Here is a 21,487-nt window from a genome sequence, read left to right on the forward strand (position 1 = left end):
GTATGGAGATGGGGTGACGTGGCCATTCCCTGGGCAGAGGTGAGGCTTTTGTATCCTTCTGGTATCTGGAAGAAGGAGGCCGAGCCAGCATATGGTGCGTCTCTTCTGGGGCTTCCAGGATGCTCCTCTCTCTACAAGCTGGCCATTAGGCCTTTAGTGCCCACATGTGTCTATGCGCTCCTTTTTTTTTTTTTTTTTTTTAATATTTATTTATTTGGCTACGCTGGGTCTAGTTGCTGAGTGCGGGTTCTTTGTTGCGGCATGTGGGTTCTTTTAGTTGCCACGTGCGGGCTCTAGTTCCCTGACCAGGGAATGAACCTGTGCCCCCTGCATTGGGAGTGCAGAGTCTTAACCACTGGACCACCAGGGAAGTCCCTGTCTATGCACTCTTGCCCAGCCTCTTTAGGGATCCTCTTCTTGGAACCAGCATGGTCATGGGGCTTGAGTGGCTCCTCTGACAAGGAGGACACTGGGCCACCCTGGGAGTTCAGGGTCTGGGTGGGCATGGGCACTTTGGATATCTAGTGAGACGGCAGGTCGTGGAGCTGAGGGCCAGAGACCAGGGTGACGGGATTGTGTGTCTTGCTTGTCTGCTCCACAGCTCAAAGCCGTGCACGAGCAGCTTGCAGCCCTTTCACAGCCCCAGCAGAACAAACCAAAGAAAAAGGAGAAAGACAAAAAGGAGAAGAAAAAAGAAAAGCACAAAAAGAAAGAGGAAGTGGAGGAGAATAAGAAAAGCAAAGCCAAGGAACTTCCTCCCAAAAAGACCAAGAAAAATAATACCAGTAACAACAACACAAGGTCTGTGGGTCACCCCTACCCCCACCAGTGCCCCTAGTCCAGATGGGGACAGTGGGGAGGGAGGCTGCCTCTCTGCTCTTTTTTCTGGGATGGGCCTTTGAGGGAGAGAGGATAGCAGGTAGCATGGTGCAGGCGGCAAGACAAAGCACAGCAGCCCCCCAGTTCACCATTTGTGGTCTCAACTGCAGCCATGTGCTCCCAGGAAGGTGCTGCCAGTGCCCCCTGTTTCCTGTGAAGACCACTGGGTGGGGGTGTGGAAGCCTCCCCAAGCCCTAAATGGAGAGATACGTGCCCACCTTCCCCCAGGGACCCATTCTTAATGGTGTCTGCATCACCCCATTGTAGCAAGAAGGAGCCAGCACCCATGAAGAGCAAACCCCCTCCCACATATGAGTCGGAGGAAGAAGACAAGTGCAAGCCCATGTCGTATGAAGAGAAGCGGCAGCTTAGCCTGGACATCAACAAGCTTCCTGGTGAGAAGCTGGGCCGTGTGGTGCACATCATTCAGTCGCGGGAGCCCTCACTCAAGAACTCCAACCCTGACGAGATCGAGATTGACTTCGAGACCCTGAAGCCATCCACCCTGCGTGAACTGGAGCGCTATGTCACCTCCTGTTTGCGGAAGAAAAGGAAACCTCAAGGTGCCCTTGGGCACCCTGGGGCGGTGGCGGGGGGTGGTGTTCCCAGTCCTGGGTGAGGGAGAGGGCTGGGCAGATGGGCCAGGCTGCTACCCTTGCACCTCTAGTAGTGAGGCCCCTGTTGGCACCTTCGGGTAACTTTGCCTTCCAGTCTCGGCCCTCGTTCTCTGCAGGCTTGCTTTCCTTCCGATTATAAAATCTGCGTTCTTGACATAGAAACCTGTGAAGGGTTGTGACGTCAGACTCAGCCCTAGGCTTATTGGTGCCTTTGTTGATCTCTCTGGCTGCTGGCCATCTGCGGTCCACCTGCACCTAGGTGTCCTAAGCCTTGCTCTGAGCAGCAGCAGCTTTCGTCCTTAGCTTCCTGCCTCTGAGTCTTCCCCAGAAGCCACCCCCCTACGTCTTTGGGGTCTCTGGGCATGGGGGGTGTGGCTAGGAGGAAAGGCATTAAGTTGGCACTGTGCCTGCCTGCTGTCTTCTCTAGCTTGGTGTGACACCCCCCCTCCCCCAACCCCAGGTCTTCCAAGCAGCTCTTTTGTGTTATCAGTGCCTTGTCTTGGCTCACAGCTTTTGCGTTAGAACCAGTAGGACTTAGGATCCACATCAGGGCTTTGCACACAGCCTTCATTCCAGCCCGGACTGACTCCTGGGGTCCTTGGCACACACACACACCCCATCCTCCGCCCAGGGTGCCACACAGTGACACTTGCCTCAGTCTGCACACTGAGGTGCTGGGAGATCCCTTGGGGCTCTTTCCTTGTCTTGTTTTGTCTTTGACTGTCATGTCCCCTTTAGGTCCTCTTTACCCACTGTCAGAAAAGTAGCTGAGGGAGCATAATCGCAGCAGTCCCTTGTGTTAGAGAATTCCCTCCTGCCCTGGTCTCTTAATCCTTGATGAACCCTGTAAAAGGGTATTTTGAGAGATTGGAGGGACCTTGAAAGTCCAGTGTAAGCCAAGTGTTTGGCTGGCATGCATGGTAGGCTAGCTGCTTACCATTGGGAAATGTGGGTCTGGCCGGGGATCGGAAGGATTGCAGCCGGCCATTAGGAGCAGCCTTCTGGCTCGTGGGACTCAGGGCCCTGCCTGACTCTGTCCCTTTTGCTTTATTGCAGCTGAGAAAGTTGATGTGATTGCTGGCTCCTCCAAGATGAAGGGCTTCTCATCCTCAGAGTCGGAGAGCACCAGCGAGTCCAGCTCCTCTGACAGCGAAGACTCTGAAACAGGTTAGGTGTCTAACTTAGAGTCTTGTCGGAATCCTGCCTGTGCTCCATCCTGTGTCCAGGCTACCAGAGACCAGAGATAGCAGTCATAAGAACTTGCTGGGCCCTCCCATCTGTCCATCTACTTGGTCACCATGTTAATCTCTAACTGGGGGCGGGGGTAACCTGCACCTGCCCCCACACTACCCTCGACCTGGGCTGGGGCAGGGAAGACAGGTAGCCAGGGGTATTGACACTGCAGAGACCTGGGAAAGAAGGGGTGGGAGCAGATGATGGAATTGATCTTAGCGTGACCCTGCCCAGCCTCACAGTCTTCCGTGTGTCACAGTTGCATGCAACACAGCCCTTTCAGGTGATGTGATTTGGCAGGTGTGGAACAGCCTGCTTTTGGCCCTGCTGTTCCTGGGGCTTCGGGCACTGCCATCCTCCCCATAGTGTGCTCACTGCTGCATTGGCTACTCCTAACTGCACGCACTTGGACATGCGTGTCCTGTACCTCTAACAGTTCCTTCTCTCCATGCTCCATGGGCGTGCATTTGTATCCACTGGTGCGCCTGAGCAGCAGCTTTGACACGGGAGGTGGGGGCAGGTGGAGATGCTGAGAGCTGTGCCGGTGGTGGGGAAGGGGACCTTTCCTCCAGATAAAAGCCCTCCTGGTTATTCTCAGGGGAGCAGATGCTCAGACTGGCCCAGAGGAGAGGCTAGGGAAGAAGCCTGGTGACTAGCCTGTGATAGTTCTGTGAGGTGGAGCTGGCCTTCTCTGGGTGAGCAGAGTTGTCCCTAACTCTATCAGCTGAGCAGACAGTCTGTGGACCACCCGCGAGCCTGCCCTGGGACACTGGGTGTGCCCCTCCAGGCAGGCTGCAATGTGCACATCCACAGTGGGAAATGTGTGTTTGGGCAACGAAGACTCCTGGCATATTCTTTCATGTACCTATTTTATCCCTGATATTTTATTTTAACTGGAAATAAACGATAAGCTCCACTTTGTTCACGTAAATAATGTGACCTGGTGGTGCCAAGGAAGTTTGAGGATCATTTGCAGCAGTTGGAAAGAGTGAAGCTGCCCTGAGGTGTGTGGGTCCACAGGTCCTCCTGTGGGCTCAGCCTGCCTCTGTCCAGGGAAGCTGGGGACAAGGGGGCCTCTGGGTCTTGTCACTGCTCCTCTTCCCTTTTACAGTAAGGACACCAGGTTTCCCAAGTGTCGGGGAGGGCTCAGGACTACCTCATTTTCAGTGGGCCAAAGTGACATGAAAGTCATTAAGTATATTCTGTATTTATTGAGCTCCTATTGTATGCAAAGATTGCTGTGAGTAGTTTGCTGGCTGCCTGTTTCTCCATCCTTAACCATTTTTTCTTTCTTCCTAACCAGCTCCCCCTTCCATTGCTTTTTTAAACCTGTCTACCAGCAGGGGGCGCCGCATCTGGTGCTTGCTCAGGCAGAGCTGGCCCCAAGCCAGGGCCCAGTGCCCTTAACAGGGTGAATGGCCATATTCTTGGGCCCAATTAGCATTCCTGGTGGCTGCTGACTTCTCACTTTCAGTGCCAGCCAAGCCTCAGGTTTGTCTTTCCCTCTGGGGTTTTGTACCTCCTGCATTTTCTAGCAGGCTGTTTCTACTAGGGGTTTCGTAGCCTTTTCTCCTAAGGATCTGAACAACCAAAGAATACCCCAGAGGTTGAAATTGGCAGCGGACCTGATAGCTAAAACAGCATGGTTTGGCCCCACCCACTGTGGCACCTTAGGGGGCCATGACCATCACACCTGATGTCCCCGTTGCGAATCTGTGACTGTAGCCTTTGTCCCTGACTCCTGAGCTTCTGAGCGTCCTACAGCCTGCCTGCTGCCGCCTGCTGTGGAGTGACCATGATGGTATTTCTAGCAGCTCCCTGCTGCTGCCGAGATTTTTTTTTTTTTTCCTCCACATTTTTCCCCCTTTTAAAGAAGCTGGAAGGATTGTGCAACAAGTAATCTGAGAGTCCTGGGAACAGCTGTCCTGGCAGGAAGGAGGGCGAGATTTACAGTCTCAGAGCCGCCAGCCTGCAGGCTCCCAGGCTCCGGCAGTCCAGCCCTGGCGGCTCCCTCGGCTGCCTCCAGCTCCTTCCTCTTCCCAGGCACCCTCCCCACCTTGGGTTTTACGAGCCTCTCTTTTGTCTTCGTGGTCCTAACTTTTCCTTTGCCTTCTGTGTGCGCTGGAGAGCTCTGTCGGAGGCCAGCTGAGAGCTTTTACTCTTGGGAGGGACCCACCCTGTAGGTTTGTGCCCTGCAGCTCAGATGCTACAGGTTCCAAAGTGGGAGCCTGTGCCCTGGCACCACTGAATGTGGCCATCTGCCACCCCCATCCTGCACAGGAACCTGCACTTGCTCTCCGGGCAGCTCCTCCAGCAGCTGCTCGTGCTGGGTCCATGGAGCTGGGTAGATTTCTCTGACCAGTTACAGGTGGTTCTGCCTTGTGGGGGATGGGGCCTGGTGGGGGGCATTGAAGGTATTTCTCTTGGTGTTTGGGGGCTTAATTGTTTTGCCCTTCTTGTTCTTGTGTTTCCATTTGGATTAGTGCTGAAATTCCTAAGGGCCTATATTTGTCAGTTCTGCCGACACAGCCCCGAGACATGAATCACCAAAAGAAATTGAACCAGAGGCACTAAGTTGGGGCTAGGGCAGTGGTACGTGGACTCCTCTCTGGCCACTGTCCATAGACAAGGATGCTGCTAGTTGCTCAGGACATGGGGGCTGGTCCTTGGGGCAAGGCCGCTTCAGGGAGGCAGTGCGTCCACAGACTGGGGCAGAGGGGGTGTTTCTTTTCCAGCTCTGTCCCAGGCCACTGTGTGTCCCTCCTCCTGTCCAGCAGCATGCAGCACTGCTGGCCAGTCCCATGACATCTTTTGAACGCAGCTGTTACTTGAGTCGTGGTCTTCCACTGAGCTTTGATTCTGGTTAAACTCTGAATCAGCTTGAGGGACAGAAGGTGGTGGTACAAGTGCCACCCTCCCACTGACCCTGAGCCATCTTAAGCTTTCACCCCATCACATTGCTGATGTCTGGCTCTTCCCAAATGCCACCCACAGATCTTTATGGGCAGGGGTGGCCACACAGTTCCTGTCACTCTTAGGAGCACCCCTGGTCTGGGCTGGGACAGGAGTTCAGGGAATTCTCTTGGACTTGATTTTGGTCTTTTAGTTGCAGAGGGAGCGCACTCCAGCTATTTTAGTCTCCTGGTTTCCTTTTCCCAGGATCGGAGCATGTGGGTGTTTCTTAATAGCTCCAAGGGGAAAAGGAATGCTTGATGTTTTGGAAAGATTTGAGCTGGAAAGTGCAGACAGAGGCCATGGGGCATTCTTCCCAGACAACCAGCCTCAGCTTCCGACCCCCTGGGGTCTTGGAAGGACTCAGTTCCAGTCCCATCTTGGGGCCTGCTGCTGCCCACTCCAAGGGTGTGACGCACGCTCTTGGGGAGGGGGTAAGTCCCCTGGTGGGGGTGGGGGTAGGAAGAGATCTGGAGGACGGGGCTATAGCCAGTCTGCCTGCACTGCCAGGTGACCCTCACACTCCCACACACGCAGGGACGGATTTTAGGGCTTCATGGGCGAAGGTGAGCCTTGTGTAATGTGTCTTGAATGAGAGACCGGCCGGTGGGCGGGTTTTTCCCACATGCGCACTTGGGGACCATGGGAGTGCAGTGTTGGTTGCATCTGTGACTCTAACAGAAGCATCTGGTCTGCTATATGGGTGGGAACGAGCCCCACACCCCCTCCCCCGTCAAGGGGAGCTGCATTCGATGCCTGGGACAAAGAAGGGACAACTTTCTTCCTCAACCTGTTTTTATTTTTTGTTTTTTTCCTCCTTAACAGTGTATGTAACTGGCTCCTCTTTTTATAATTTTTTTTGGTTTCTTGTGGTTTATAGGAATGCAGAGGTGAGGCTGTTAGCTAGAGGTCCTGCACTCCATATCTTTCTTAGGGTTTTTTCCTACCTCCACCCAAGCCCTGAGGAGGGGTCAGCATCACCTCCTTGAGATAGATAGGTGCAGAAAAGCAGACCCTGGGGGATAAGATCAGAATCAGTGGGCGCCTAATGCGCATGGCACACCAGGCTGTTCTTCAGAAGTGATGGCAAGGAGGACAGGCAGGGTAGCCTCTCAGATGCAAAGACCAGTAAAGGAAACACCAGCATGCACTCGGCACATATGGAACTTGTTACTGAAAGCAGTTCTGTCTAGAAGCATAAACGGCATAAACAGACTCAGGCGGTTCTGGAGACATCCATGCGTGCCAGATCCGAGGCCCTTCTAAGGGAAAGGTGGGTCTGTCCCCACCTGCAGCTGGCCAGGCAGGGGGTGGAACTCCTAGTCTGCGGCGCTATTCTCTCGTGCCCTGACAGCAAGCAGGGCACAGGAGGCTGGCTTGGTCTGCGGTTCTTCTGTTCTTATGACTTGAACGGTACATTCCACACCATTTCTCTCACACTGGTTTCTCTCTCCCTCTATGTAGGTCCTGCCTAATCATTGGACACGGACTCTTAATAAAACGGTCTTCAGTTCCAGATTCCTTCCCAGCAAGCTATAGCTTAAGTCCATTTTCTTCCGTGAAAGGGACAGGACTCCATCAAGTTATGGAATTCCTCAGAGCCCTGGGCCTGTCCCCTGGGGTGGATTAGTCATGTCCAGCAGCTCACGCCTAGTCCCGCCTCCGGGAAGGCTGCCTGCCTGGCTGCCCGCCCGGGCCTCCTGTGTAAAGACTGCCTGGCTGTCCTGCCCCGCCTCCCTGGTCGTCTGGGGTCCTCTCGGTGGGTGGCATCTCCCAGAGGGTGATGACAGTCCCCCCTGCACACGCATACATGTGGTGCTGCTCCGTGTGCAAGACCCCAACACAAATATGTTTTCTCTCCTCATCCCTCCCTCTTTTTTGGGGACTCTGGATCCTAACTGGTTCCCTCCTGGACCTTGCAATGACGTTAGCCCAGGGAAGATCTCATTCACCCTAAGGAAGAACACTGTAACGTCTAGAGCTTCCCCAAGTGAGGAATGGGGCTTTAGAGGTGAGGCCAGCTGGGCCCAAAGGCTCACTGGGGCTGTCCCTCAGCATGCCTTCTCTCTGGTGACCTATAAGGCTCCATTAGCCAGAGGCTGTCACCAGCCACAGCTGATTCACAGCCCCCTGGAGTCCTCCTTTCTGTTTTCATTGTTCCCACTGTTTCTGTTGGGCATTTTCCCAACTTCTTTGGCCTCTTCTCCTAAAGTCACACAGGGAAAGTACTTCCTAAGCTGCCTCCCAATCCCTCCCTTCCCAGGTACTTAGAAGCAGGCTGCAGGAGCTGCCAGGCAGGCCATTAGTGAGGGGCGTCTGGGGAGGAGTGGCCGTGTAGCCAGTTGACCTGGCTCCACTAGCCCATCATCCTTTCCTTTGGTGGGGGTTGGGATCTGGGCTAGTGGCAAGAAAGGGTTCTTGAAACCCAGAGCACTGGACCAGTCAATCGTGAGGGCATCAGAGCCTTCGGGCCCTGTTCCATGCACATGCAAGTAGTCTCCTAGTCTTCAGTCCCCTAGAGTGATGACAGCTGCTGGGGATGGGGCAGGTCAGGGTGGCCACATAATCCAAGCCCTCTGAGAGGCACTAAATAGGCTTTTTTTTGCTCTAAAAATAAATGTCGGCCCTTTTTTGGTCATGAATCCAGCATCTCAACAGAAAACTGCCTGAGGTGAAAAGTTCCCTGAGGAATAGCATCTGCGTTTCAGAGAGCTTTTTTTGTTTTATATATAGTTTGTGTGTACTTCTTCAAGGCCTAACCATCTCCTGGCATCTTGGAGCTGGAAGCAGGCTTGAGGAGGTGCAGTTGGCCACCGCCTGTGTGGAAACCCTGGCACTCCTCCCCAGCTCCTTGGGGCCTTGGGCCCAAGCAGCTCTAACTGCCCCAGACTGGCCTTGGCCTTGGGTTCCCGGTTCAGCCTCCCCAGAGCCTCCAGGGCCCTGCAGTGATACTTGGGAGTTCCTAGGCTGCTCCCTGATCCTGTAGCCGGTCAGCTTCCAGTCGAACTCATTCGCCAAACAGACTATTTTGAGCTGCCCTTTGGCCTGTTCCTGATGTGTTCCCAGTACAACTCAGCCTGGCTGGGGTCAGGGAGCTTCATGCCCGGAGATTCCCACAGGACAGTTGGGAAGCTGCTGGTATTGTCATTCTGGGAAGATTCTTCTGTCTTAGAACAAAAGTCAGGCTAGATTCCCACAGTGTCGGCCTGTTTGCCTCCCCACCCCTCCTTCCCACTCGTGTGCACATGGGCTGTAGCCACGGGCCAGCTGTCCTGCGTGGTCCTTGCAGCCTCGCTGTCCAGGGATCCCGTCCTTCTTGCCCGTGGGGCTTCCGTCTGGCAGAGAACCTGATCTTTAGATTCAAGCTGTCACCTATGCCCAGTGCCCCAGGAACAGAGCAGAGAGAGCAGAAGCCCACTCACGCCTTGTCGGCAGCCTCCAGCATGCGGACAGTGGGAGGTGCCAGCCGGGCCTGAGGAGTCGCTGTAGGAGGGGTGGGAGGCCTGGGCATCTGCTGGTGCTGAGGCTCCCAGCCGGTTCAGTTGAGGGGCTACGCACCTCTGCCCTTACCTTCTATCCTGTCTCCTTCCCTTGAGTTGTGGGGGAGTGGGGAGGAATCAGTGTTTTAATCAGATTTTACAAAAACGTTTTAATTCTTTGTACAATTACCATCCTATGTAAAGATGAAACTTGTGTTGAGTTCAAGATTTTTATGGAATAAAGATCACACAGTACTTGAGGCCATCTTCATGTAACCCTTTCTAGAGAGTTTTGTGTGGGGGTGTCTTGGGGCTGGTGTGTTGTGAAGTTGTGCACTTCCTGTCTTGTCTTCCTACCAGTAACTCCAGCATGAGGCCCAGGACACGTGAGCCAGATGTGGCTGTCCCAAAGAGGCTCCAGCACCCCTTGGTCCCCACTGCTGGCCCCTTTAGTCCTCTGGTCCTGGTGGTCTGCCGTGCACCTCCCACCTTCTCTCCCACTCTAGGCCTGCCCCTCCCAGCACTTATGTGGAGCTCTGGGATGGTACTCCCAGGGACCTTTCTAAGGCAGCTGAAAGCCACTCCCTGGATCCTTAAGGGCCCCATTGCACTTTTTCCCCTCTAGTTCCCAGGTGGGCCTCTCTGCTCATGGCTGCAGGGAGATGGTGTGGGTTCAGAGCCACTGTCCCTCTTTTGTGATGAAAAAAAGTGTTTCCTCCCAAGGCCATGAGATGACAGGCCACCCCTACCCTGCCCAGCCTTCTCCCCATGACACAGTGGCCTCTCCTGGTCAGACTTGACCCATTGGTCCCCTCCCTCCAAAGGCATGCCAGCGTGCAAGCAGCCGCCCCCAGCCTCCCCAGCTGCAGTTTCTGTTACTGGAATCCATGCTGGGAGAGGAGCCCAGCCTGGAGGAATGTTCTGGCCTCTTTCTCCCACTCCCTTGGGTCAGCAGCCTCTGTGTACCATGCTTTATCCCTGTGTGTGTAGGGTCCGCTTGGTCCTGGGCCTCCAGCCTCTCCTTTTCCATCCTGCGGCTGCCAGACACGCTGTGGCCTGATCCTGCAAATCACCCAGATGGCTCCCTTTTGTATGTGTGACCCTCAAGAGTGTCCTCACCAGCTTTTGTATGTGACCCAAAGAGTTCTGCGCCCTGTATCCTGGCATCTCTCAAGTCTGGGTTTGGGGCTGGGCCTACAGTTCCTGTGTTCCAGGTGTCCCTAGTCGCTGCCATTTGTATGAGACATGTCTGTAGCTGCTGAGTTTTGTGTCACTGTCTTATCACTTGCATGGAATGGTGAGCTTTTGCAGGGCACAAAGTCCCTTCTCATCCCTTTTGGTGACACGTCGCACCAAGGCTGTGCACCTCACAGAAGTTTAGCACGGCCCTCCATGAAGCAGCTTTGGAGCTAGCAGTGGAGCTAGCCCCGCTTTGGGCAAAAGCATGTGTCCTCCAACACCAGCAGCAAGAGCCAGCACCCTGGCAAGGAGCTCAGGGAATGCCAGGCAGAGCCATGAGGTGCCTCTCAGCGACAGGAATCTGAAAGGCGCCATGAGGTGCCTCTCAGCGACAGGAATCTGAAAGGCACTATGGGTCCTACCTCCCACCTGGTGGTTGGTGACTTCATTTCCTAGCCCTTGAGCACTGGCTGGGCTTTCTCTCCTCTGAGGTTTACACCCAGCAGTGTTTGGCAAGGGGCATCCAGCTGGCAAAAGTTCCTTAGCATAAGCTTCTAGAGTGGGGGCAGAGGGAGTCATGCTGGCTCTTGCACACTCCTCACAGAGACAGGCACACCCCAGATTTATCCACACAGTGGTGGCAGCAAGCCATTGGCTCCTGAGAAACCGGGACACATACTGCTTTCTCCCTGCAGCACATTGACTGTATCCCAACACAGGGACTTCTCTGAGGCTGGTCTCCTGAGAGGAAGGGGAGTCTGGCCAGTGTCGTCGTCCTCTGCTGGCAATGGCATTGAGTACCTCCCCCATTGGCTCCTGCGTCGTCCAGGGAGGCTGGCTGGCTGGCTGGCTTCTCTCTTCCTCCACAAAGCGCTCATGCTTGTCAGCACTCTCTTCACCTGTCCCATGGCTCTGTGGCCAGGCCTTGGCCCATGCTGGCACCAGTGGTCTTTCTCAGCCCAACTCACGCATCTCTGTTTCGTCTGGGAGGGTGGGAAGGAGCGAGCCTCAGAGGGCAATGCAGTTGGAGGCCACCGAGTTGTTACTTTTTAGCTGTGTGACCAGAGCAAGTCCCTTAACTTCTCTGAGCCTCACTTTGCTAATCTGTAAAATGGACAAGATCATTTCAAACACCATGGTTGTTGCAAGGCAAAGCAGGTTGGGGTGCAGATGCTCAGGTCACTGTAGAGGCTTCTGACCAGCAAATTGGAGGAGAAGTTGGGCAAGGAGGTTTCTCGTAGCTCAGTTCCCAGTGCATTTGGGTGTCATCTTTTAACGGAGCTGGTGGTCCGGAGATTGGCAGGCAGCTTTTCAGGCATGGTCCCTGCTAGGAAAAAGCAGCAGGCAACTGGGTAGGTGGCACCCCACATGTCTTTCCCTCTCCTGTGACCAACTTCCATCCCAGACAGAACCCAGCCACCCTCCCTCTCACTGTCACCGGTCCTTCTCCTGAACTCATCCTCTGTTTTCTCCTTGCTCTGCGTTCAAGGCCAGCTCCCAGTCTTCTCCCCCGTAGGCTCACCACCTTCTCTTTTCCTCCACAGAGATGGCTCCGAAGTCAAAAAAGAAGGGGCACCCCGGGAGGGAGCAGAAGAAGGTATGTGGTTTCGGGGGTTTCCTTTAGCAGGTGAGCAGTGGCCACCTGTCTTTTGGGGCCCTGGAGGGACCCTTTGTCTGACCCAGACGGGTTTGGCCTGCCTGACATCAGCCTGTCTGTCTGTCTGTCTGCAGCACCATCACCACCACCATCAGCAGATGCAGCAGGCCCCGGCCCCTGTGCCCCAGCAGCCCCCACCGCCTCCCCAGCAGCCCCCACCGCCTCCACCTCCACAGCAGCAGCCCCCGCCCCCGCCCCCTCCGCCCTCCATGCCACAGCAGGCAGCCCCTGCGATGAAGTCCTCGCCTCCACCCTTCATCGCCACCCAGGTGCCCGTCCTGGAGCCCCAACTCCCAGGCAGTGTCTTCGACCCCATTGGCCACTTCACCCAGCCCATCCTGCACCTGCCGCAGCCCGAGCTGCCCCCTCACCTGCCCCAGCCTCCCGAGCACAGCACTCCGCCTCATCTCAACCAGCACTCGGTGGTCTCTCCTCCAGGTGAGCTGCAACCACACCCGCAACAGTGTGGGGAGATCCCCTTCCCACCCTGGTCTTACCACAGTGACAGGGCACTCTGGGCGACCTGCAGAACCCCTCTTAACCTCAGTTGTCTCTAAGGGGAGGTTAGCAGCTTCTCGGGGCCATTATGGAAATTACACGAGAGGCCCCAGAACAGGCCTTGCACAGGGAGAGAGTGCTTTGGGTACAGAAGACACTGATTCAGATCTTCTGCTGGGCCAGGCGTTGGTGTGAGATGGAAAAATATGTGATCCTCTGTAGCTCCCAGTCAGGGGTAGGGGTTTGGGAGGGCGCACAGCCTCATCCGAGAGCGGACACACCTGTGGGAATCAGGAAAGACTTGCTCTGAGACCTGAAGGGCAAGTGCAGCAGTTGGAGGGAAGGGAAGGGGGGAGCGTTGGGGGCGTGGAGCACGGGGCAAGATGGTGAGGGGCCGGATCCTGTAGACCTCCCTGGATGCTGTCCTTATTCTGGGGCTTTTGGGAAACCAAGGATGGTGGAGAGGTTGCCAGTTGGAGGGAGACGAGTAGGAGGTCAGGATGGAGGAGAAAGGCTGGACCGGGGACCACGGGGTGTGTGAGCCTCACCACCCTGCTACTTTGTCCTTCCAGCTTTGCACAACGCACTGCCTCAACAGCCATCACGGCCCAGTAACCGAGCTGCCGCCCTCCCCCCCAAGGCTGCCCGTCCCCCGGCCGTATCACCCGCCCTGGCCCAGCCTCCCCTACTCCCGCAGCCCCCCATGGCTCAGCCCCCCCAAGTGCTGCTGCAGGAGGATGAAGATCCGCCTGCCCCACCCCTCACCTCCATGCAGATGCAGCTCTATTTGCAGCAGCTGCAGAAGGTGCAGCCCCCCACACCACTACTCCCTTCCGTGAAGGTGCAGTCCCAGCCCCCGCCCCCTCTGCCCCCCCCTCCCCACCCCTCAGTGCAGCAGCAGCTACAACAGCAGCAGCAGCCACCTCCGCCACCGCCTCAGCCACAGCCGCCACCCCAGCAGCAGCACCAGCCCCCGCCACGGCCCGTGCACATGCAGCCCATGCAGTTCCCCACCCATATCCAGCAGCCCCCACCGCCCCCAGGCCAGCAGCCCCCCCACCCACCCACGGGCCAGCAGCCACCCCCGCCACAGCCCGCCAAGCCTCAACAAGTCATCCAGCATCACCCTTCACCCCGGCACCACAAGTCAGACCCCTACTCAACTGGTAAGTGTCCCCCCACCAGCACTACCGTCCTGCCCCTGGGTTCTGGGGAGGCTGGTGCTAGGTCCAGAGTTTTGTCCTCAAGAAGCCAGATGGGTCAGTTTGTGCTGCAGGCTGAGATGGGCTCAAAGCTGAGCCTCGAAGTCTCTGGGTTGGTTGGAGAGAGGCGGCTGAAAGGGGGCGATGATACTTGATGCAGTGTTTTAATCAGGTGTCCATCTTGCGTGCAAGCCGAGATGACAGATTAAGGCCCCAGTGGGCCATTTTCTTGGAACTCACAGTCAAGTGCATTAACAGTGCATTGTGATACCTGCTAGGTGAGGAGGCCAGAAGCCCAGGGGAGGCACCTGCTCTGCCTCTGGGGATTGGGGCAGGCTTCTTGGAGGAGGTGACCAGAGGATGAGCAGGAGTTAGCTTAACAAACAGTGGGGTGTGAGGTCCAGGCAGAGCCATGAGCAGGTCTGGGCAGTGTGGTCTGTTTGGGAACCTGTGGAAACAGGTGCTCGGCTTTTGGTGTTAGGAGGCCCCCCTGGTGGAGCTGGGAGGGAGAATTAGGCTGAAGCTCACAGGTAGCTCACGACTCACCCAGGAATCATTGCTGTCTCCTGCTCCCAGTCTCCAGCCTGATCTAGGCTGCCATTTTCCAGTCAACAGCATTGGGCAGGCCATGTCCTCTTGCTTTTCCTGGGCACTTGTTTTCTAGGTGTCTCTGACCAAAATGTTTTGGCTGACCACGGTGGGGCAGTGTTCTAGTAGATGCCTCATGGTGTGGTGACACATTGACGTTCCTGGACTTGGCATGTAGATCATGCAGCCTGGCTTGGGGGTGGGGTGGGGGGTGGTATCCCGTGAGTGCCGCCTACAAATTGAATAAAGCTGTTGACTTTAGGCTGTGACTGCTCCTAAACCCAGCAAAAGCTGCCAGGTGCCAAGTGGATCACTGTGTACCCTGAGCTGAGAACAGCTGGCTGTCCTCCCTGGGAAAGACCAATGGTGGTCCCAGCAGCTCTGCAAATGTGCCTGTTTTCCACCCTCAAGCAAGACAGGGTTTCCTTGTGGAGACCAGTAGTGGGCAGGTGATGAGATGCCTTCGGAAGAGTCAGCACTTGTGGTGGGGCAGGGCAGGTCCCCTCTGGCTACCTTTGCTTAGAGTCTCTGGGCCCATCTCCCCCTGAGTCTCTGTGGCCTGGAATGAGTCACAGGGAGTGACATGTGTTGGAGCGTAGCTGGGGGCTTTGGGCCAAAGACCAAGTTGTTGGAGTCCAGGGAGGTTTGGCAAGCATCCCTGGGCACCAGGCCAACTTGAAGGCACCGCCCCTGAGCTACTGGGCTCCCCTCTAGGTGCTGCTGGATGAAGCTTCCAGCAGGCAGGCAGATTTCTGCAAGTCATAGGCCTGAGAGCCTGCCATTGCCCAGGTCAGCCTCAGCAGGTGCTCCCAAGGGAACCACCCAGACAGGAGGCTGTTGCAGTTGTGTGTTTGCAGATTGCTGGCAGGCCCAGGCCAAGGCTGCCTGGGTCCCCCCAGCCTTTGGTTGGATGAAGGTGGGTGGGCTGACCCACTTTCTCCAAGAACCATGAGCCCAACACCTGTTCTGCCAGTTCTGCTGTGGTGTAGGCCAGGTCCAGCCTTCTCCCCATTGTGTGGGCCTTGCAGGTTGAGTTGTATTGGGGAGGTTCCTGGGGATCTAGCCTTAGGCCCGAAGCAGCTGTCCAGGCAGACCGGCCTAGCCACATGGGGACAGCCGGGAGCCCAGGCTGCCTGCTCTGTGGGGTTATTGACATCCCTTGTATTTGACCCAGGCCATACCATAGGACCACCTGGAGAGCTTTTAAAAGATAATCAAGCTCAGATCCCACCTGGGACCAGATGTATCTGCGCTTCCTAAAGTTTCCTAATGGAAAGTTTTTTTTCTGACACACAGTGGTATCAAACACCAGGATTGCGCTCATGGCTCCACAAAGCCCTGCTGCACTCTGAGCACAGGGCCTGACATGCAAGGGACTGAGCCGTTGTGGGGCTTCCCTTGGGTTGGGAGGGCCTGGCTGGGCCCAGGGCCGGCGGCCTCCATACCAGACATGCTGATAAGCTCCTTGTCCCTTCTCCTAGGTCACCTCCGTGAAGCCCCCTCCCCGCTTATGATACATTCCCCCCAGATGCCACAGTTCCAGAGTCTGACCCACCAGTCACCACCCCAGCAAAACGTCCAGCCTAAGAAGCAGGTAAAGGGCAGGGCTGGGCCACAGCCCCCAGGGATGGGCGTAGGCTGGGGCCAGGGGCGCCCATCCACCTCACCAGCTGCCATGCCTGTGCTGTCCCAGGAGCTACGTGCAGCCTCCGTGGTCCAGCCCCAGCCCCTGGTGGTGGTGAAGGAGGAGAAGATCCACTCACCCATCATCCGCAGTGAGCCCTTCAGCCCCTCGCTGCGGCCAGAACCCCCCAAGCACCCAGAGAGCATCAAGGCCCCCGTCCACCTGCCCCAGCGTGAGTGCCCTCTCCAATCCCAGCTGAGGTTGAGGCCCCCAGGCCTGCACTGGATGTGAGCTTCCTGTGGGCCGGTCAACCGTGCCCCACTGAGGTGGGTTGGGCCCAGGCCCATGGGCTATTTGTGTTCCAGGGCCTGAGATGAAGCCCGTGGATGTCGGGAGGCCTGTGATTCGGCCCCCTGAGCAGAATGCACCCCCACCGGGGGCCACTGACAAGGACAAACAGAAACAGGAGCCGAAGACGCCAGTTGCACCCAAAAAGGTAGGAGCAGTGGACCCGTGAGTGCCCCTGACCCCTGCCCCAAGGAGGTGCCTTGGTAACTGTGTCCTCAGACTTCAGGCCTCTCTGGAGGAGTCGAGATGCAGCAGGGTCCCTCACTGGCCCCCTGGTCTCTCTGCCTCGCAGGACCTAAAAATCAAGAATATGGGCTCCTGGGCTAGCCTGGTGCAGAAGCATCCCACCACCCCGTCCTCCACAGCCAAGTCATCAAGTGACAGCTTCGAGCAGTTCCGCCGGGCGGCCCGGGAGAAGGAGGAACGCGAGAAGGCCCTGAAGGCGCAGGCTGAGCACGCAGAGAAGGAGAAGGAGCGGCTCCGGCAGGAGCGCATGAGGTGGGCGCGGGCTCTGGGCAGGTTGTGGGGCTCCCAGGGCTTGCACTCATCCCCACGTGACACGGAGCCCTGCTCTGCTCAGGAGCCGAGAGGATGAAGATGCGCTAGAGCAGGCTCGGCGAGCCCACGAGGAGGCACGCCGGCGCCAGGAGCAGCAGCAGCAGCAGCAGCGCCAGGAGCAGCAGCAGCAGCAGCAGCAACAGGCAGCTGCTGTAGCCGCTGCCGCCACCCCCCAGGCCCGGAGCTCCCAGCCCCAGTCCATGCTGGACCAGCAGAGGGAGTTGGCCCGAAAGCAGGAGCAAGAGCGAAGGCGCCGGGAAGCGGTGAGCTGGGGGACTCTGGTGGGTACTGCTGGGCAGAGATCCACCCCTGGAGGAGTTGAGAAAGGGGACCCTGAACCTGGAGTGGGCAGGGAGGCTCTCTCCCCAAGAAGTGGGGTGCAAGCAGAGAGCCATTGGGCGGGTACTCAGGGCAGAGCTCCTTCTTAATGTGCGCCATGCTGGCCTCTGGGCCTCAGAGGTGCTCTGGCCCAGTGCAGGGGAGGTTCTGGGGTGTGGGCCCTGAGGGAATAGCCCATGCTGGAGGTCAGGGGTGAGGGTTTGGGAGCCACAGGAAGGGCAGGACACTGAGTTTCACTTCCTCCTGCTCTCCTCTCTCCTCCAGATGGCAGCTACCATTGACATGAATTTCCAGAGTGATCTATTGTCAATATTTGAAGAAAATCTTTTCTGAGAGCACCTAGGTGACTTCTGACTTTGATTTCCTGGCAAAACGTTGACTCTCCATAGTGTTAGGGGCAGCAGTGGAGGCAGTAGCAGTGGCAAGGGGGTAACTCCGGGCCTGGCTCTCCTGCATGCTATGCCTGGGGCAGGCCTGATGGGCAGCTGAGGACTGCAGAGCCTATCTGCCTTACAGCCAGCCGGACGTCCCGCCACCCCCACCCCCACCCCGCCCCACAGGACGTCGGCTCAGAGCACGCCTCGCCACGAGCAAGTGCCGGCCAGACCCAAGCCCCAAGTCCCCACGTGTGGGGCAGAGGCCCTTCTCTCTGCCAAATGTCTACACAGTATACACAGGACATCGTTGCTGCCGCCACCGTGACTGGTTTACTGTCCCCAAGAACGTGACGTTTGTGACGTCCTGCCCGCCGGGAGTCCTCCACACCCCAGCTGCCCCTGCCCACACCCAGGAGACCAGGGCAGGCCTGCAAGAGCTGGAGGTGGCGAGGGCGCTGGCCCACCCCCTTGCTGGCACTGACTTTGCCTTGAACAGACCCCACCCCTCCCTTCCTCTCCCCCCACAAGCCTTTAATCGAGAGCCGCTCTCTGTAAGTGTTCGCTTGTGCAAAAGGGAATAGTGCCGTGGAGGTGTGTGTGTGTCCATGGCAATCTGGAGCGAGGTGACTGTCACACGCGCGTGTGTGGGCCGGCCTCGCCCGGCGAGTGAGGCCACCAACCAAAGTCAGTTCCTTCCCACCTGTGTTTCTGTTCTTTTTTTTTTCTATATATATATTTTTTGTTGGATTCTATTTTATTTTTAATTCTCTCTTCTCCTCCAGACACAATGGCACTGCTTATCTCCGAAATGGTGTGATTGTCTCCTCATTGAGCGGCGGCTGCCACCGCGCTGTGGGTAGTGTGTGACCGTGGCTGTACTGTGTAGTGAAACATAGTTGGCATATCTTTGTTTGAAGTTTGTTGGTGACTCCACCAAACTGGTGTAAAAAAACTCAAAAAAAAAAAAAACCCCACAAAAAAAAACAAAACAAAACATACAAAACATACAAAAAAACTGCCTATATTTTACTCAGTTTCAAACTTTACTAGTCTGTTTTTAATTATAAAACCAGAAAGCCACGTTTTCTTTTCCTTTTTTTTTTCTCCCCGCCATTCGTTGGCTGCTTCTTTGTTTTTTAACGTCAAATCTGTTTCTGAGTTGTTGTTGTGTTGGTTTTTTTTTGTTTTTTTTTTTTTTTAACCAGCAGAGGAAGGGCCAGGGGACGTGGTGGGCGCAAGGGGCCAGGGGCCACAGGCCACAGACTGAGGCAGAAGCTCCCCGCCTGGCGCTTGGCCCTACCAACCGGCTGCCCCTTCCCCCGCTTTTTTTTAATTTTATAATTGGAGCCCTTGGTGAGGTTACGTGTGCCATGAGAACCCACTCTACACCATGACGCTGGTGCCTCAGTGTTGGCCAAACTCTGGAGTCACTGACTGGTTTGACTTTCATACGGTGAATATGCATTTGGTCTGTACTGATCATGGAATAAACACATCTCTCTTTTTTAATGCTGGCGTCTCCCTGACATTTCTTTGTGAACCACCTGTTGGCCTAGGCTAGGCCCAGGGGCCCCCCACACCACCTCTGTAGAAGATCTACCGACAGGGGACCACGTGTCCTGTCCCTACTGTCCCTGGGCAGGAGCTGACCCCTATAAGCTGAAGCTGTGTCAGGGAGCCCAAGTACCCATTCTTCCTGTGGACCCTGGCCTAGGTTGGCTTCTTCCAGCAGAACCTGGTCAAACTCCAGACAGTGTTCTTCCCCTTTGCCCTTCCTCCATCTTGGTCCCCCACTCGGCCAGAGGACTTGAGCCACTTCTCCTACCTTGCCTGCCTCTACTGAACTACTCCTTTCGTTTAAGCTCAGGGTTAACCAGTTATTCTTAGATAAGTGTACATCCCCCAAAATAGGGTCCTCGCCCCCCACTCCCCAAGCACACACACGCACCCATTCCTCCCTGAGAAAGCCTGCCAGGTGGACACCCTGCCAGTCTGCCCGTGTACCCATCTGTACACACACGCCCCAGCCACAGGGCAAAGGCAGTACCCAAGAGCGGCCCCCAGGATGTAGGATGAAAGTATGTGATTTATACGTATGCAAAGACACAAAGTGACTGAAACATTTCCAGCACTGTTTATTAACCCACATCCCACTTTCTGTTTTTCAACCAGAAAGATCCTGTATCTTGTGTTTGGAATCTGCCAAACCTCTCAGCTAATGGTGTATGTAGTTCAGGCATTCAGCCAGAGACCTGCCCCACTCCTGCTACGCAATCCTGCCCCCTTTCCCTCCCACAGCACTTCCTCATAAGCCACTGTGCTGGTTCAAGTGTGACTTATATTTTGGTTCCTTGGGGTTTCCTCCATCTCATCCCACCTCCTCATTTTTGTTCCGTGTTTTGTTCAGAAACTTCCCCAGGCCAAGTCTGACTGTTTAGCTGGAGAAATGGTTTTGTCTGCACCTTCCTTCTAAAGATTTAATTCTGCTATGGCCCTTTCCACACCTCCCTGATGGGTGTTTCTCTTAACTGGGTTGTAATTAGAACTTGGATCTACTATTTAATTTCTCTGGCCATTTCCCAGTCTCTCCCACAGTACTAGAAATCTTAGTTCAATACAAGAGTTAGAGGTGTGTACAAGCCCATACTGTACTGTATGCACGGATCGCTTGGCCAATAATTATGTCAGTGAATCTGAGACTTGTATTAAACACCTTAGACATTTGTAGAAGGGAATTCGTAGACTTTTCACTTATATACTAAAGTTTTTTTTTTGTGCAGTTCTCATTGCAAAAATAAACATTTGTACTGAATATAAAATTATCATCCTGTGACTACTGCTGTCTTTTTGCTTAAGGGTAGAGATTGGGCGGGGTGGGGGGGCAGTAGCAGGAATGTAGGAGTCAGTGTTCTGTAGCAGCAGAAGGGAGGTCCACAGACACCCACCAGCCATAGCTGGTAAATGCAGCCAGGTTAGAGGACTCAGGAGGGATACCGGGATCATCAAGTGGTTGGAGAACTGATTTGATGGAAAACGTAAATGAAATCAAAGCCATGATACAGGCTAATCATGCAAGAAAAGGTGGGTGATAAATGCAAGGCAAACAAACGTTTGTGCAATATAGACGTCTCTTCCGCTCTGAAATGCATTGTTAATGAAGCAGAACCACATAAACCACTATTTCCCTTTAAATAGGGACCTATGGACTTACTTATGGTCCCAGGACAAGTATAATGTTTAGCAGCTTTGAAAATACAAAGGTAAGGTTAACAGTGGTAGGTGTAAGGGAAGATGGGAGGTGATAAAAATGGGGTAAAGTTAGAGGAAACTAATAGGAAAACTAACCATGGATACAGCTCCTGCAGTGGTGGTGACAATGAGATAGTCAATGCCCCAAATTGGTAATCAAGAAATAGCCACATAAGCACATGTAGAGATAGCTAACTGTGCGAAAGAAGAAAGCGAAAATCGTTCCAGTGGCTGCCTCCGGTCGGAAGGAAAGATGGAGCCGAAGACTGCTGCTCTTCTCAACTCCTGGATTGCTGTTGAGCCAGCTGTTAGGCTTTAGGCAAATGACATTAAGTCATTTGCCGAATTTCAGGCTCTTGGTCTATAATACGGTAAGGTAATAATAGTACCTACACTTAATAGGGTTGTTACAAGGGTTAAATGATGAGCGACCTTGAAATGTTCAGCATCTTGGGAGGAAGGTTGCGAAACTGGAAGAGGAAGAAGCTGCCCTGCTCGCCCAGCCCTGCTCTGCTTCCTCTTTCGCCCAGAGCCCCAGTGATGCGACCAGCCCCGTTCTCCGGCGGCCGGGGCGGGCCCTGCCCTCTAGGGGTTGGTCTCCCCGCCTTCTTTGGTCGCCATTGGCTGAGCCTCGACCTCACCAACTGCGGATTGGGTCCCAGGCGGGACCTGTCGCCTCTGCACATCAATGACCGTCATTGTCCAATC

General features: G+C 55.3%; 1 protein-coding gene across 6 annotated transcripts in view; it reads left to right on the forward strand.

Annotated features, from left to right (window-relative positions):
• BRD4 (bromodomain containing 4) overlaps window positions 1-20,352 on the forward strand; it is an 82,997-nt gene extending 62,645 nt beyond the window's left edge. For 3 of the 6 annotated variants that reach the window (XM_032628447.1, XM_032628446.1, XM_032628450.1), the window contains exons 9-19: window positions 602-801; window positions 1,147-1,442; window positions 2,553-2,663; window positions 11,884-11,936; window positions 12,071-12,434; window positions 13,067-13,660; window positions 15,766-16,140; window positions 16,274-16,404; window positions 16,549-16,754; window positions 16,837-17,077; window positions 17,418-20,352. In XM_032628447.1, coding sequence (XP_032484338.1) covers window positions 602-801; window positions 1,147-1,442; window positions 2,553-2,663; window positions 11,884-11,936; window positions 12,071-12,434; window positions 13,067-13,660; window positions 15,766-16,140; window positions 16,274-16,404; window positions 16,549-16,754; window positions 16,837-17,077; window positions 17,418-17,486 — 2,640 coding nt within the window. In that variant the 3' untranslated portion in view covers window positions 17,487-20,352. Of the gene's footprint in view, window positions 1-601; window positions 802-1,146; window positions 1,443-2,552; window positions 2,664-7,145; window positions 9,422-11,883; window positions 11,937-12,070; window positions 12,435-13,066; window positions 13,661-15,765; window positions 16,141-16,273; window positions 16,405-16,548; window positions 16,755-16,836; window positions 17,078-17,417 lie in introns of those variants that run through there. The other 3 variants (XM_032628448.1, XM_032628449.1, XM_032628451.1) reach the window with 3 other exon arrangements.
• The last annotated feature ends 1,135 nt before the right edge of the window (window positions 20,353-21,487 follow it).

This window comes from Phocoena sinus, chromosome 3 (genome assembly GCF_008692025.1).
Source record: "Phocoena sinus isolate mPhoSin1 chromosome 3, mPhoSin1.pri, whole genome shotgun sequence".
Lineage (NCBI taxonomy): Eukaryota > Metazoa > Chordata > Mammalia > Artiodactyla > Phocoenidae > Phocoena > Phocoena sinus.